At 36.7% G+C, this 13,791-nt stretch overlaps 1 protein-coding gene across 21 annotated transcripts in view; it reads right to left on the bottom strand.

The window, feature by feature from the left end:
* Positions 1-13,791, bottom strand: part of DMD (dystrophin) — a 2,667,987-nt gene that overhangs the window by 1,533,519 nt on the left and 1,120,677 nt on the right. For all 21 annotated transcript variants that reach the window (XM_086387503.1, XM_086387509.1, XM_086387510.1 and 18 more), the window contains one exon: positions 9,390-9,569. In XM_086387503.1, coding sequence (XP_086243629.1) covers positions 9,390-9,569 — 180 coding nt within the window. The remainder of the gene's footprint in view (positions 1-9,389; positions 9,570-13,791) is intronic.

A 13,791-nucleotide genomic window follows, 5' to 3' on the forward strand; every position in this document is an offset into this window, starting at 1 on the left:
TATGTAAAATATGAATAGGAATTTATTCCTCACAAGAGTATTGCAAACAAGACCTGTGTCATGGGTGTACACTCATGTAGTCACCCAGGTCCCCTCACTCAAAAGGATTTCACACTTGGTTTCATGCTCTGCTGTCACCCTCTTGAAATTCTTAACAATTTTTGGAAAGAACCTCTGTATATTCATTCTGCACTAACCTCGCCAAATACATAGCCCATCCTGGTCGCAAGAATTCAACTATGTAATGTTTGAACCCAGTAGTACTCTCTGGGTACACATTAGTAATAACCACTAAAAAGTTCAGAGAAAATTCAGGAATTTTTCTATACTGACTTTTACTCATGAAGAGATATATGTTAATTTCCAAATTTTACATTTTTCCCATTGTGAGAAAAATTAGAAGAGCACATGCCCAGTATCTTGATCATTCTAGGGTGTATATCTTCTTGCAATAAGGTTGTATAATTAGAGTAGGTCTGGAAAATCCATACTATTTTCAAACAATGAAAATCTTTCTTTACATTTTCTCTTCCATTTATTTAAAAATGCACATTGTGAAAAGGAACTATATGTACATTCAAGCATATTTCAAGAATATAAAAGAGTATGTAATGAAAGGAAATACTTATTTTCCATCACTATGGCCAGCTTCTTATGGGGAACTAGTTGTACTTACCCCTGTTCTTACATTTTAAATTAATTTTGTGCTGTTATCATTCTTTCAGTTTGGCTTGTATTCTTAATTGCACCTTTTAATTGTCCATTTAATTATTTAAATAGTCTTGACTTTGTAAGTTCTTCGAGGTTAGAGACTTCTACTGGCATTGTGAGATACTATTTAAACATTTTTCAAAAACTTACTAAAAGAGATTCAATGTATAAAAAATCAGTTATCTTATTTATTATCATTTTTATTAGTATTAAAATACTTGTAATAAAAGCTACCAGTTACAGAGCTCTCTGCATGTTTCAGGCATTAAGCTAGGTGTTTACTTACTTAAGCAGTAAAGGCTTAATAAGTGGTAGCTGTCATTACCTCACAATGGCCCTAAGAACAAGTACTAAGCTTATTTCCATTTCATAGATTAGAAGTAAAAATTTCAGGCAGATTCAACTTGTAAGCGGCACAGCTGAGCTATAAACCCTAGTCCGATTGTTCCTTAATCTAACTCTTGGTAGCTGTGATCACTTGCTGCCACACCTGTTCAAATGTCCGAATGGTGACTTTAAGGGGTGTAATTGGGTATGTTGTTTGTATACACACACACATATATACAAAGTCAGAAGAAGACAGAAGGTATACACAATGGCATATGACAATCTTAAATCCCTTTAGTTCCTGATAAACTATAATAATAATAATAAAATCTGTGCAAAACCAATCAAATGAAAAAAATATCTGATTTTTAAAAAAAGGTACAAGCAGGTTGACAAGCGTGGATTGAAGTTTATGGTTGTGTTGTTTATATGAACCCAACTTTAGAGTGATGACTGACCTTTAATGGGTATGGGGAGACTGCAGTTCTACAGTGTAAAACATATTGCATAATCATAGCAACAGCTTTAGCTGATAATTGGTAGCCAGGCTTAAAATGATCTCTACAGGTATGGTAGCACAAGACATACCTACCTGATGATGATGTAAGGATTCCAGTTCTAAGCACAGAAAGGATTTATAGGTTGAACTTTATGAGGAAACTGGGGTAAAAGGTTAGGTGCTCACAAAGGAATCTGGGTTATTAATCAAAAGACTATAAAATGCTCTATCTCATGAACAAGTGCAGAGGAATTACCACAGCTAGGTGTAGCACGAAGGAGTGCTCAAGTTCATGAGTGCGTCTTGGTAACTAAATTGTAGTTAACAGCTACTGTCCTACTTTGATACTGATATTAAGGCAGTATAGCTTCTTGAAAAGATACTGATATTAGAATCATGGGCACGATGAGAGTTAATACTGAAGAGATATCATAAAAGAAGTTGTTCTCCCATTTAAGAAAATATGATCTAATAATTAAGAAGGTTTATTCTGTAAAACTCTGTTTGCTGCTGCTAAGTCACTTCAGTCGTGTCCAACTCTGTGTGACCCCGTAGACAGCAGCCCACCAGGCTCCCCCCATCCCTGGGATTCTCCAGGCAGGAACACTGGAGTGGGTTGCCATTTCCTTCTCCAATGCATGAAGGTAAAAAGTGAAAGTGAAGTCACTCAATAGAGTCTGACTCTTAGCGACCCCATGGACTACAGCCCACCAGGCTCCTCCATCCACAGGACTCTCCAGGCAAGAGTACTGGAGTGGGGTGCCATTTAGTTTTACATATTTTGTCCCTCACTTCAAATTCTCTTTCATACAAATTGCTAGAAAGAAGAGATATCTGTTGGCTTCATGATACATATTAAACACAGAACTTAAGCAACTGTGTGAATTAACTACATTTTGCAAAAATTCAACAAGCAATGGGATTTACTTTTTCTGATCCACCTGACCTTCTTCTATACACCATCTGACATAAAGCAATGGGACACCTTCTTTAACTAGGGATGCAGATTATTAAGCATACAGAAAAAAAAAAAACCTTGTATATTTCTTGATGTGTTATTTATTGTCAGCAGACAACGGATTTATCATATAGAGGCTGAGTATTTTATCTTCATGGTATTTTATTTACATATTCATGATGAGTGAAATGTAACTATTTAGAATTCAGCCTTCTTTGAATAGGAAGAAAATTTTATTTTTATTATCATCTTCCAGCTGACTCCTGAGATTTATATAGTAGAGATACTTGGAATCTCTTTGCTAATTACTCCAGAGTTTTATATAAAATTTCAAGCAAAGAGAAATGCATCATAAACATTTAAAACTGGAAGGGCATTACAGAGATCTTCGTAGGCCAATTTTTTCATTTTATAAGTAAGAAATGAGCAGTTCCAACAGTTAATTCAGCTCTAGTCTCTTAAACTTGCAGTGCCTACAACATTTTATGTTGTAGTAGATAAATGAATTTACAACATAAAACCAGTTGCACCGAAATACACAAGGCCCATTGTCAAACCTCTACTTTAGCTGAAGGAAGCAAAAGAATACAGCTATTTCCCAAAGTTATTTGAGTTGTAACTTGGAAATTTTCTAATCAAACCTTTAACATAAGCAATTAACCAAAAGATGCTCTAAAATTCAAGATGGTTAGACCATGAATTAAGTATGATAAAAAACCTAAAAGAAGTGAGGAAATTTTACTTTAATTCTAGGTTTTATAAAGCCATTAAAATTGTTTTTTAATTGGTAGCAGACTGATTAGACTTGGAGAGCTTTCAGGAACCACTGAAAAGGGTTGTCAATTGAAAGGCCTTAGAGTATTTTTAATTAAAATCATTGGCAAAAGGATGAGAGGCAAACCAATTGTAACTACATTTTATGTATCAAGAGGTCTACAAAATAATGCTTTGAGAACAGGTATAGTCAGAATGTGCATGTAAAATATTTTATAGAGCGTAAAACCAGGGATCTCTAAAAAATGAGCATTAACTCAGAAAAGAAAGGCAAATACAGAAATTTTCATCTTAATGCTTTTGCATCTATTTGCATTTCTGGTATTATAAAAAATACTAGCTTATTATCTTCAACCATGTTTTACATTACTCACATGTCTGGCAGGAGTTTGAAAACTCTCTACAGGACATAAATAATGTAGAACAGACATATTCATACATAATAATCATTTTCTCTATTTGGGCATGCGTGAGGACAGAAACGGACTTACACAGCATAATATGAATGCTCATGTTCAAGAGGAGGAGAATTCTGAGTACATTAATTTTATTTTTAAGATTTTTGTGCTTATAGTTCAGAACATCGCAAAAATGCTCATCAGAAATATAGCAAAATATTGATGAAATAGGAATAACATCTATGAACTTACATGAGTCATAGAATGTTGTCTACTTCTGGCAAAGAAGATAATTTTCTCTATTAAAAAAAAATCACAAGACTACAGACTTTGGGACTTATCTAGATAGATACATTCTTACATCTAAATACCTGCTGCCAAGTCTAACATTAATTACCATAATAAATTATAAAGCAAATGAATAATATCCTCTTTCCATAGTATACTATGATTTCAGTTCAATAGGGGAAAATAATATTTCAAATCATTGAAATTATATTTAAGTTTAAAATATTAACTATAATGAATTTCTGACTGTCTTATTCCCTAGTAACATTCAAAATATAAATATGTTCATCAGGGGCACGATATTTAGAAAAGAAAAAAAAAGCAGCTGAGTAAATGTCAACAAGCAAGCACATTTACAAAAGATACAGAGGACGCATAAGGTCATTTAAGTATTCAAATAAGTCAATCCAGGGTATATTTCATTTGTTCTCTTTTCTCATTTTAAGGAACCACATGGCAAGGGTTATTATTCTTTTTAACTTTTGGAAATGAAAAGTATTTCTATTTTCTTAGGCCACCTTCTTATCAACTTCAGCATCTTTAACTTGTATTCAGGTGTTATTCAAGCCAAAGCTGATTCTGAAATGCAAGAGAGCAGCCCTCATAGTTGGTTTTATTTTTTTTTTTTTCATGTTTTGATCTCTTGCCACGCTACTGTTTCATAAGGTCAAAATCCCTCAAAGCCTTGACCTGAATAGCAGTCAAAATTTCAGGCACACGATGCTCTTTATATGAGCATAAACAGATGCCTTGTCTTCTCAGTCACAATGCCTATATCCTACTGGATTTTAACTATTACCAGAACTGTGCTCATTCTTTACACCAATCATTTAAAAGATTTTTTAAAAGACTGAGCATACTGTGTCATTAATGGGACTATTTTCCTCCGATAAACATGCTGGAATGTATGCATACAAGTGAGCTCTGTTCTTTAAAGTCAAAACCATACTCTCAACGTTCTTGGAATTCTTATGCCATTTTGATCAAATTCAATCTGATGAGTAAGAAAAATTGATTTTTGTTTTTAGTTATGAGATAATATTTCTTGTCTTACTCTATCTTGTTTTAATTCCTATTTCCCTGGGTAGCTTCTGTTTTATCTTGTTAAGAGTCCCATGCCCCTAGCAATGATTTGGATTGTGTCTATGATGGTGCATTTTGGGGAAAAACTGAAGAGTGAAAACTGAGGCATGAGCTTAAGAAAGGCTCAAGTTTAGTGACTGAGGAAGCAAATTGCTAATATAATGTTGTTTATTTGCTTCTGGTCTGGTATAGGAGTGTAAAACTGTTTAATATAATGTTGTTTATTTGCTTCTGGTCTGGTATAGGAGTGTAAAACTGTTTTAAACATTTTTTTTAAATGTTAAAAAAAAATCATAGTAGACTTGGGATTTTCATGGTAGTACAGTGGTTAGGACTTCGCCTTCCAATGCAGGGGTGAGGGTTTGCTCCCTGGTTGGAGTGCTAAGATCCCACATGCCTCATGGACAAAAAAGTGGAACATGGACAACAGAAGCAATACTGTAACATTCAGTACAGACTTCCAAAATGGTCTACATAAAAACATCTTTAAAAAAAAAATCACAGTGAATTATAACAAGCCATCCAGATTCACTAAACAGTATGCCTTGCATATCAAGAGAATTTTTATTTTTTCCCTCAAAATGCTTTCATGTCTATGGCTTCATTTTATTCTCATCAAATCCCAGGGAGCAAGTGGAGCAGATTTATATTATATGTTGGAAGTCAATATATAGAGAATTAAACAAATCAAAGCTAGTACTATTTTATCATAGATTTTGAAAAATTCAAAAATAGATTAAGTAAGTTGCCCAAGGCCAAAGTCTCATAACTTTTAAGCCATTAAAAAATAAGGCTTCTAAGGTTTTTTTTTTTTTAATTAACCAATTTAAATAATCAAACCAGTAAGATTTTGATGAAATACACAAGTATCATTCTAAGGAATGAGTATATTTAAATATTACACTGCCAGAAAGGTCTCTCTTCTTCCCATTTCAGGCAGTACTGAGGAACACCAGAATGTAGGGACTGGTACATATGTCATTGTCTTACCAATTCAATGTTTTCAAAAAAATATGTTTGGCAGACTTTATCAAAGGCTGCATGTAGATTATAAGCCTAATGAATGAGATTTTCTGAGCACGGAATCTAGGGCCACGCATTTGAATCAGTTTCCCAGGTAACTATCAGGCAGACTCAAGTTTGCAAAACCACTGCCAATAGTGCAAATGAACCAGAGTGCAACCTGTTGTTAACAGTTACACTTCCATGAATATATCCCTTTAAAGAGACACATTTCAAAATATCTTTCTTTTTCAAATAATGCCAGTCTTTCTTAATATGGCAACTGATCATTTTACAGCACCAATAACCTATGGAGCTGATGGGCATATATTGGAATGATATCACTGATGGTTTAACAAGTTAACACTCTCTAATGTATGACATATTTGTTACATAAATGTCAATGGTCAGGCAAAGTAGCCAAGGCCAGATTACATATAATAAGAAGAATCATGATCTGGTGGTAAAATCACTAGTATATCCACTGCTGCTGCTGCTAAGTCACTTCAGTCGTGTCCGACTCTGTGCGACCCCATAGATGGCAGCCCACCAGGCTCCCCTGTCCCTGGGATTTTCCAGGCAAGAACACTGGAGTGGGTTGCCATTTCCTTCTTCAATGCATGAGAGTGAAAAGTGAAAGTGAAGTCGCTCAGTCGTGTCTGACTCTTCACAACCCCATAGACTGCAGCCTACCAGGCTCCTCCGTCCATGGGATTTCCAGGCAAGAGTACTGGAGTGGGGTGCGATTGCCTTCTCCAGTATATCCACTAACAGCCCCAAATACAGTCAATGAAATTTTTATTATTGCCCAATGACTTTATGAGAAATGACTGCAATTGATATTTCTTCAAGTTTAAATTTTAAATATGAATTTGATTTTAAAAGATGGAACTGTGATTTAAAATTATGTATGTTGGCTGATCATTTAAATTATATATTTTGGAAGCAATGTTTCAAATTTCATTTTTTCATCTTTCAACAAACATTTCCTAAATACCGCTAATCTGATGCCAAGTCTCAAAAAACGAAATTCCCTGCACTGTCTCACAAGAGTAGATATAAGCCTAAAGCTATTGAATATGGTTTCAACAAGGGTATGTGCACAGTGCATTGAGCTATGAACTGGGACCAATTAGTAAAAGTTAGCCTCTATAACACAAAACAAAATGGCAGATTGTATTGAACATAATGTTAATTTCTGAATGACTGCCCATGATTCCACCATCTAACCATATCCGATAATAAGAGTTTCAAGTTTAAAAAATACTCCATTAAAAATCATATTACCAAAACTGTCACAATTCTTAACAAAAAACCACATGACACTACAAGTATAACATAGACGTTTTCCTAATATACAGCCTATATGTGTTAGTATAACTAAGTTGCATGATTTTTAGGAGTCAACAGTCTATGGTAGAAAATCCACTGATTATAACCTCACTTGCACTAATTGAAAGATATCTTTGGTGAAATCAAAGATCGTGGACCCCAGTCCTGCTCTTGTCATTGACTTTCTTTGGACAGTTCACTTTTCCTCCCTAAAATTAATTTTCTCATGTGTAAAATGCAGAGGTCAATTAATGGTCTTCATTATTTCAGGGGTCTATGATTTGGAGTTAGACTGTGATGACACAGTTTCCTAGCATTTTGTCTGACTGTCTAAGTCACTCATCCTCATTCCCACTGAATTGGAAAGGATTATCCTCTACGGCTGGAGAAGGGAATGGCAACTCACTCCAGTATTCTTGCCTGGGAAATCCTATGGACAGAAGAGCCTGGTGGGCTACAGAAGAGCTGGACACAACAAAGTGACTGAACAATCACCACCCTATAAAGCAATAACTAGTTCAGCCCACCAGCACTCACTCCTCCACCTCTCCCACATTCTCCAGTGTCAAAGGCGACCAACAGAACAATGTTTTATATTTTAATTAAATACTTAGCAAGGACTAATCCAGTGACATCCTCTGTAGGGTTACAGTATCACTCTCTCATTGCAGATATCAAAAATCTCAAGTATAATTTATTGTAGGTTAATGAAGGGATCCAACCAGTCCATTCTAAAGGAGATCAGCCCTGGGTGTTCTTTGGAAGGAATGATGCTAAAGCTGAAACTCCAATACTTTGGCCACCTCACGCGAAGAGTTGACTCATTGGAAAAGACTCTGATGCTGGGATGGATTGGGGGCAGGAGGAGAAAGGGATGACAGAGGATGAGATGGCTGGATGTCATCACCAACTTGATGGATGTGAGTTTGAGTGAACTCTGGGAGTTGGTGATGGACAGGGAGGCCTGGTGTGCTGCAATTCATGGAGTCACAAAGAGTCGGACACAACTAAGCGACTGAACTGAACTGAATGATTATGACTAATGATCTTTGATTTCACCAAAGATATCTTTCAATTAGTGCAAGCGAGGTTATAATCAGTGGATTTTCTGCCATAGACTGTTGACTCCTAAAATCATGCAACTTAGTTATACTAACACATATAGGCTGTATATTAGGAAAAAATCTAGGTTATACTTGTAGGGTCATGTGGTTTTTTGTTAAGAATTATAAAAGTTTTGGTAAAATATTTTTTAACGGAGTATAAAAAAAAAGCCTCTAGATGAAAGTGAAAGAGGAGAGTGAAAAAGTTGGCTGAAAGCTCAACATTCAGAAAACTAAGATCATGGCATCTGGTCCCATCACACATGGGAAATAGATGGGGAAACAGTGGAAACAGTGTCAGACTTTATTTTTTAGGGCTCCAAAATCACTGCAGATGGTGATTGAAGCCATGAAATTAAAATATGCTTACTCCTTGGGAGGAAAGTTATGACCAACCTAGATAGCATATTCAAAACCAGAGATATTACTTTACCAACAAAGGTCTGTCTAGTCAAGGCTATGGTTTTTCCAGTGGTCATGTATGGATGTGAGAGTTGGACTGTGAAGAAAGCCAAGTGCTGAAGAATTGATGCTTTTGAACTGTGGTGTTGGAAAAGACTCTTCAGAGTCTCTTGGACTGCAAGGAGGTCCAATCATTCCATCCTAAAGGAGATCAGTCCTGGGTGCTCATTTGAAGGCCTGATGCTAAAGCTGAAACTCCAATACTTTGGCCACCTCATGCGAAGAGTTGACTCATTGGAAAAGACCATGATGCTGGGAGGGATTGGGGGCAGGAAGAGAAGGGGATTACAGATGAGATGGCTGGATGGCATCACTGACTCAATGGACATGAGTTTGAGTGAACTCCGGGAGTTGGTGATGGACAGGGAGGCCAGGCATGCTGTGATTCATGGGGTCGCAAAGAGTCAGACATGACTGAGTGACTGAACTGAAATCAACTGATTATCACTAACCTGTGTTGAACTCTTTTCAAGTTTTTGGACTAAATTATCCCAGCGCTGGGCAAAGTTGTCCAACCACGCTTCCATCTTTTGGGCAACCAATGTATTTTTCAGTGTTGAAAGGAGATCTTGGTTGAGTGAGCAGAGTTTGTCCATGGTTTGCTTTTTCTTTTCTAGATCAGTTTTTAAAACCTGTTAAAACAAGGAAGAACACAGACTAAGCCTTGGTTACATTTTACAAAATGCTGTAGTTCAATCTGCTTTTGCATGCATTTTCACATTTGTATAGACACGAAAAGATTATAACTCTGCCTGCAAAAGAAAAAGAGTTCATAAAAATATAAGTAGAAAATTATAATCCAAATAATGTTCCCAAGAAGCTTAGAGAGAAATGGAAGTCAGATGCAGAATAAACACTTTTATTTATTTTAGAATAAATAAGGAGTCAGAGGCATTTATGAGCTACCTGAACATTCTTGAAGAACAGTCAGGGGAAAAACGTAGTGTTGGTTCAAAAGGAAAAACAGAGATCAACATATGGAAATTACTTTTTAATATTTGGAGGTGTTCTAAAGTGAAAGGTAGGGCTCTTGGATGTTAGTGAATTTCCTCTTAATTTCTGATAAATTCAAATGAAATACCACATGCCAGGAGTACTGAGAAGAACATGGTGAATTGAGAAGATGAGCATAGCTTAGGGGCCTTTCCAATCTGAAATGCTGCGATTCTTTGAAAAAATTTGCAATATTTTTTTTATTTCTATGATTTGTACATACTTTTCATTATTCAGATACAAAAACCTCGCTATGCAGTTTACTGATTTTACATTTTTTTACATCTGTTATTCAATTAACATTCAGCTACTTGAGTAATTATCTTCTAAAGCTAATTTTAAAGCCCATTAAGTAATAGAATAAAGTAATTGAGTATGGCACAAATCCTTTGGAATCACTATGCTTGTTTTCTACATGCTTATGTGTTTCATGAAGTATTTTTATATCATTCATATTTCCAAAGTTCCTAGGAGCTATGGAAGTTTACACATGCTCTTTGGTTGATAAAAAATGAATAAAAAAAGTGGCTTGTGTGAAATTAGTAGATCAGGACAGTTTATTCTTTCATTTTATCCATTAAGGTCACCCTAGGCTTTGGACTGGAATGGAATGCAAAAGTAGGAAGTCAAGAAACACCTGGAGTAACAGGCAAATTTGGCCTTGGAATATGGAATGAAGCAGGGCAAAGACTAAGAGAGTTTTGCCAAGAAAATGCACTGGTCATAACAAACATCCTCTTCCAACAACACAAGAAAAGACTCTATACATGGACATCACCAGATGGTCAACACCGAAATCAGACTGATTATATTCTTTGCAGCCAAAGATGGAGAAGCTCTATACAGTCAGCAAAAACAAGACCAGGAGCTGACTGTGGCTCAGACCATGAACTCCTTATTGCCAAATTCAGACTCAAATTGAAGAAAGTAGGGAAAACCACTAGCCCATTCAGGTATGACCTAAATCAAATCCCTTATGATTATACAGTGGAAGTGAGAAATAGATTTAACGGCCTAGATCTGATAGATAGAGTGCCTGATGAACTATGGAATGAGGTTCGTGACACTGTACAAGAGACAGGGATCAAGACCATCCCCACGGAAAAGAAATGCAAAAAAGCAAAATGGCTGTCTGGGGAGGCCTTACAAATAGCTGTGAAAAGAAGAGAAGCAAAAAGCAAAGGAGAAAAGGAAAGATATAAACATCTGAATGCAGAGTTCCAAAGAATAGCAAGAAGAGATAAGAAAGCCTTCTTCAGCGATCAATGCAAAGAAATAGAGGAAAAAACAGAATGGGAAAGACTAGAGATCTCTTCAAGAAAGTCAGAGATACCAAAGGAACATTTCATGCAAAGATGGGCTCGATAAAGGACAGAAATGGTATGGATCTAACAGAAGCAGAAGATATTAAGAAGAGATGGCAAGAATACAAAGAAGAACTGTACAAAAAAGATCTTCATGACCCAGATAATCACAATGATGTGATCACTGACCTAGAGCCAGACATCCTGGAATGTGAAGTCAAGTGGGCCTTAGAAAGCATCACTACGAACAAAGCTAGTGGAGGTAATGGAATTCCAGTTGAACTATTCCAAATCCTGAAAGATGATGCTGTGAAAGTGCTGCACTCAATATGCCAGCAAATTTGGAAAACTCAGCAGTGGCCAGAGGACTGGAAAAGGTCAGTGTTCATTCCAATCCCAAAGAAAGGCAATGCCAAAGAATGCTCAAACTACCACACAATTGCACTCATCTCACATGCTAGTAAAGTAATGCTCAAAATTCTCCAAGCCAGGCTTCAGCAATATGTGAACCGTGAACTTGCTGATGTTCAAGCTGGTTTTAGAAAAGGCAGAAGAACCAGAGATCAAATTGCCAACATCCACTGGATCATGGAAAAAGCAAGAGAGTTCCAGAAAAACATCTATTTCTGCTTTATTGACTATGCCAAAGCCTTTGACTGTGTGCATCACAATAAACTGTGGAAAATTCTGAAAGAAATGGGAATACCAGACCACCTGATCTGCCTCTTGAGAAATCTGTATGCAGGTCAGGAAACATCAGTTAGAACTGGACATGGAACAACAGACTGGTTCTAAATAGGAAAAGGAGTACGTCAAGGTTGTATATTGTCACCCTGCTTATTTAACTTATATGCAGAGTACATCATGAGAAACACTGGACTGGAAGAAACACAAGCTGGAATCAAGATTGCTGGGAGAAATATCAATAACCTCAGATATGCAGATGACACCACCCTTATGGCAGAAAGTGAAGAGGAACTCAAAAGCCTCTTGATGAAGGTGAAAGTGGAGAGTGAAAAAGTTGGCTTAAAGCTCAACATTCAGAAAACGAAGATCATGGCATCCAATCCCATCACTTCATGGGAAATAGACGGGGAAACAGTGGAAACAGTGTCAGACTTTATTTTTCTGGGCTCCAAAATCACTTCAGATGGTGACTGCAGCCATGAAATTAAAAGACGCTTACTCCTTGGATGGAAAGTTATGACCAACCTAGATAGCATATTGAAAAGCAGAGACATTACTTTGCCAATAAAGGTTCATCTAGTCAAGGCTATGGTTTTTCCTGTGGTCATGTACGGATGTGAGAATTGGACTGTGAAGAAGGCTGAGTGCTGAAGAATTGACGCTTTTGAATGTGGTGTTGGAGAAGACTCTTGAGAGTCCCTTGGACTGCAAGGAGATCCAACCAGTCCATTCTGAAGGAGATCAGCCCTGGAATTTCTTTGGAAGGAATGATGCTAAAGCTGAAACTCCAGTACTTTGGCCACCTTATGCGAAGAGTTGACTCATTGGAAAAGACTCTGATGCTGGGAGGGATTGGGGGCAGGAGGAGAAGGGGACGACAGAGGATGAGATGGCTGGATGGCATCACTGACTCGATGGACGTGAGTCTGAGTGAACTCCGGGAGTTGGTGATGGACAGGGAGGCCTGGCGTGCTGCGATTCGTGGGGTCACAAAGAGTCGGATACGACTGAGCGACTGATCTGATCTGAGGCTTTGGGAAATCCATTTCCATCTCCCCAATGCTAGACCCTAATTTAATTTGTAAAAACAGACTAAGAAGAAAGAAAGGAGAGAATTATTTTATGGACATTTTACCATCCTCTCTCATTGGCATCAGCAAATGCAATGAACATAAACTAAGCTGTGAGACCTACCTTTCCAAAATAAATGCAAATTTATTTAAGAACAACTAACATTGCATATGGCAAATAAATGAGCATGAAACAGATGCACCAATTGCTCATGAACTGAAGTATCATTGACAGAGAGAAATCAATATACGCCCACCCCCTGCAAAGGACACTTTATGTAGCTCATTTTGGCATGCCACCTGCATTGATAGCTCTGAACTGCAGACAGCTCTGGTGTCTCCTTCAATTAGTTCATCCTTTTCTCAGAATTTGCTTCACCTGGTGTTCTTTATATTGTAGTCTTACTGCGAGCCATTTTTAGGGAATAAAAGCAAGTTTTGAAATGCATTTCTAGTTTCTCCTCAATAATTGTCTTTTCACTATTTTTCCTAAGCCTGAAAGAATGCAATAGACCAAAATATACAATCTGAATTTGAAGAAGAGGAAACAATTTACATTGGAGATTTATGAGTAGTCTCCTGTTACCTAAAAGGTTTTCTTAGATGATCTATAAAAGTAGTTGGATACACAAAGAGATATAGTGGCAAATGACATGGAGCCTCCTGTGTTAACAATCAACCAAAGAAGAGGCACTTAGTGAACATTACAAAAATAAAGGGGAAATTTCCCATTAAAGAATATAATTAAGAATAATAACTCAAGGTAAAATAAAAACAGCATTATTATAAATTGTGCAATT

Source organism: Bos grunniens, chromosome X (assembly GCF_055505025.1).
Source record: "Bos grunniens cultivar Pamir isolate PY7600 chromosome X, Bosgru_T2T1.0, whole genome shotgun sequence".
In the NCBI taxonomy this organism is placed as follows: domain Eukaryota; kingdom Metazoa; phylum Chordata; class Mammalia; order Artiodactyla; family Bovidae; genus Bos; species Bos grunniens.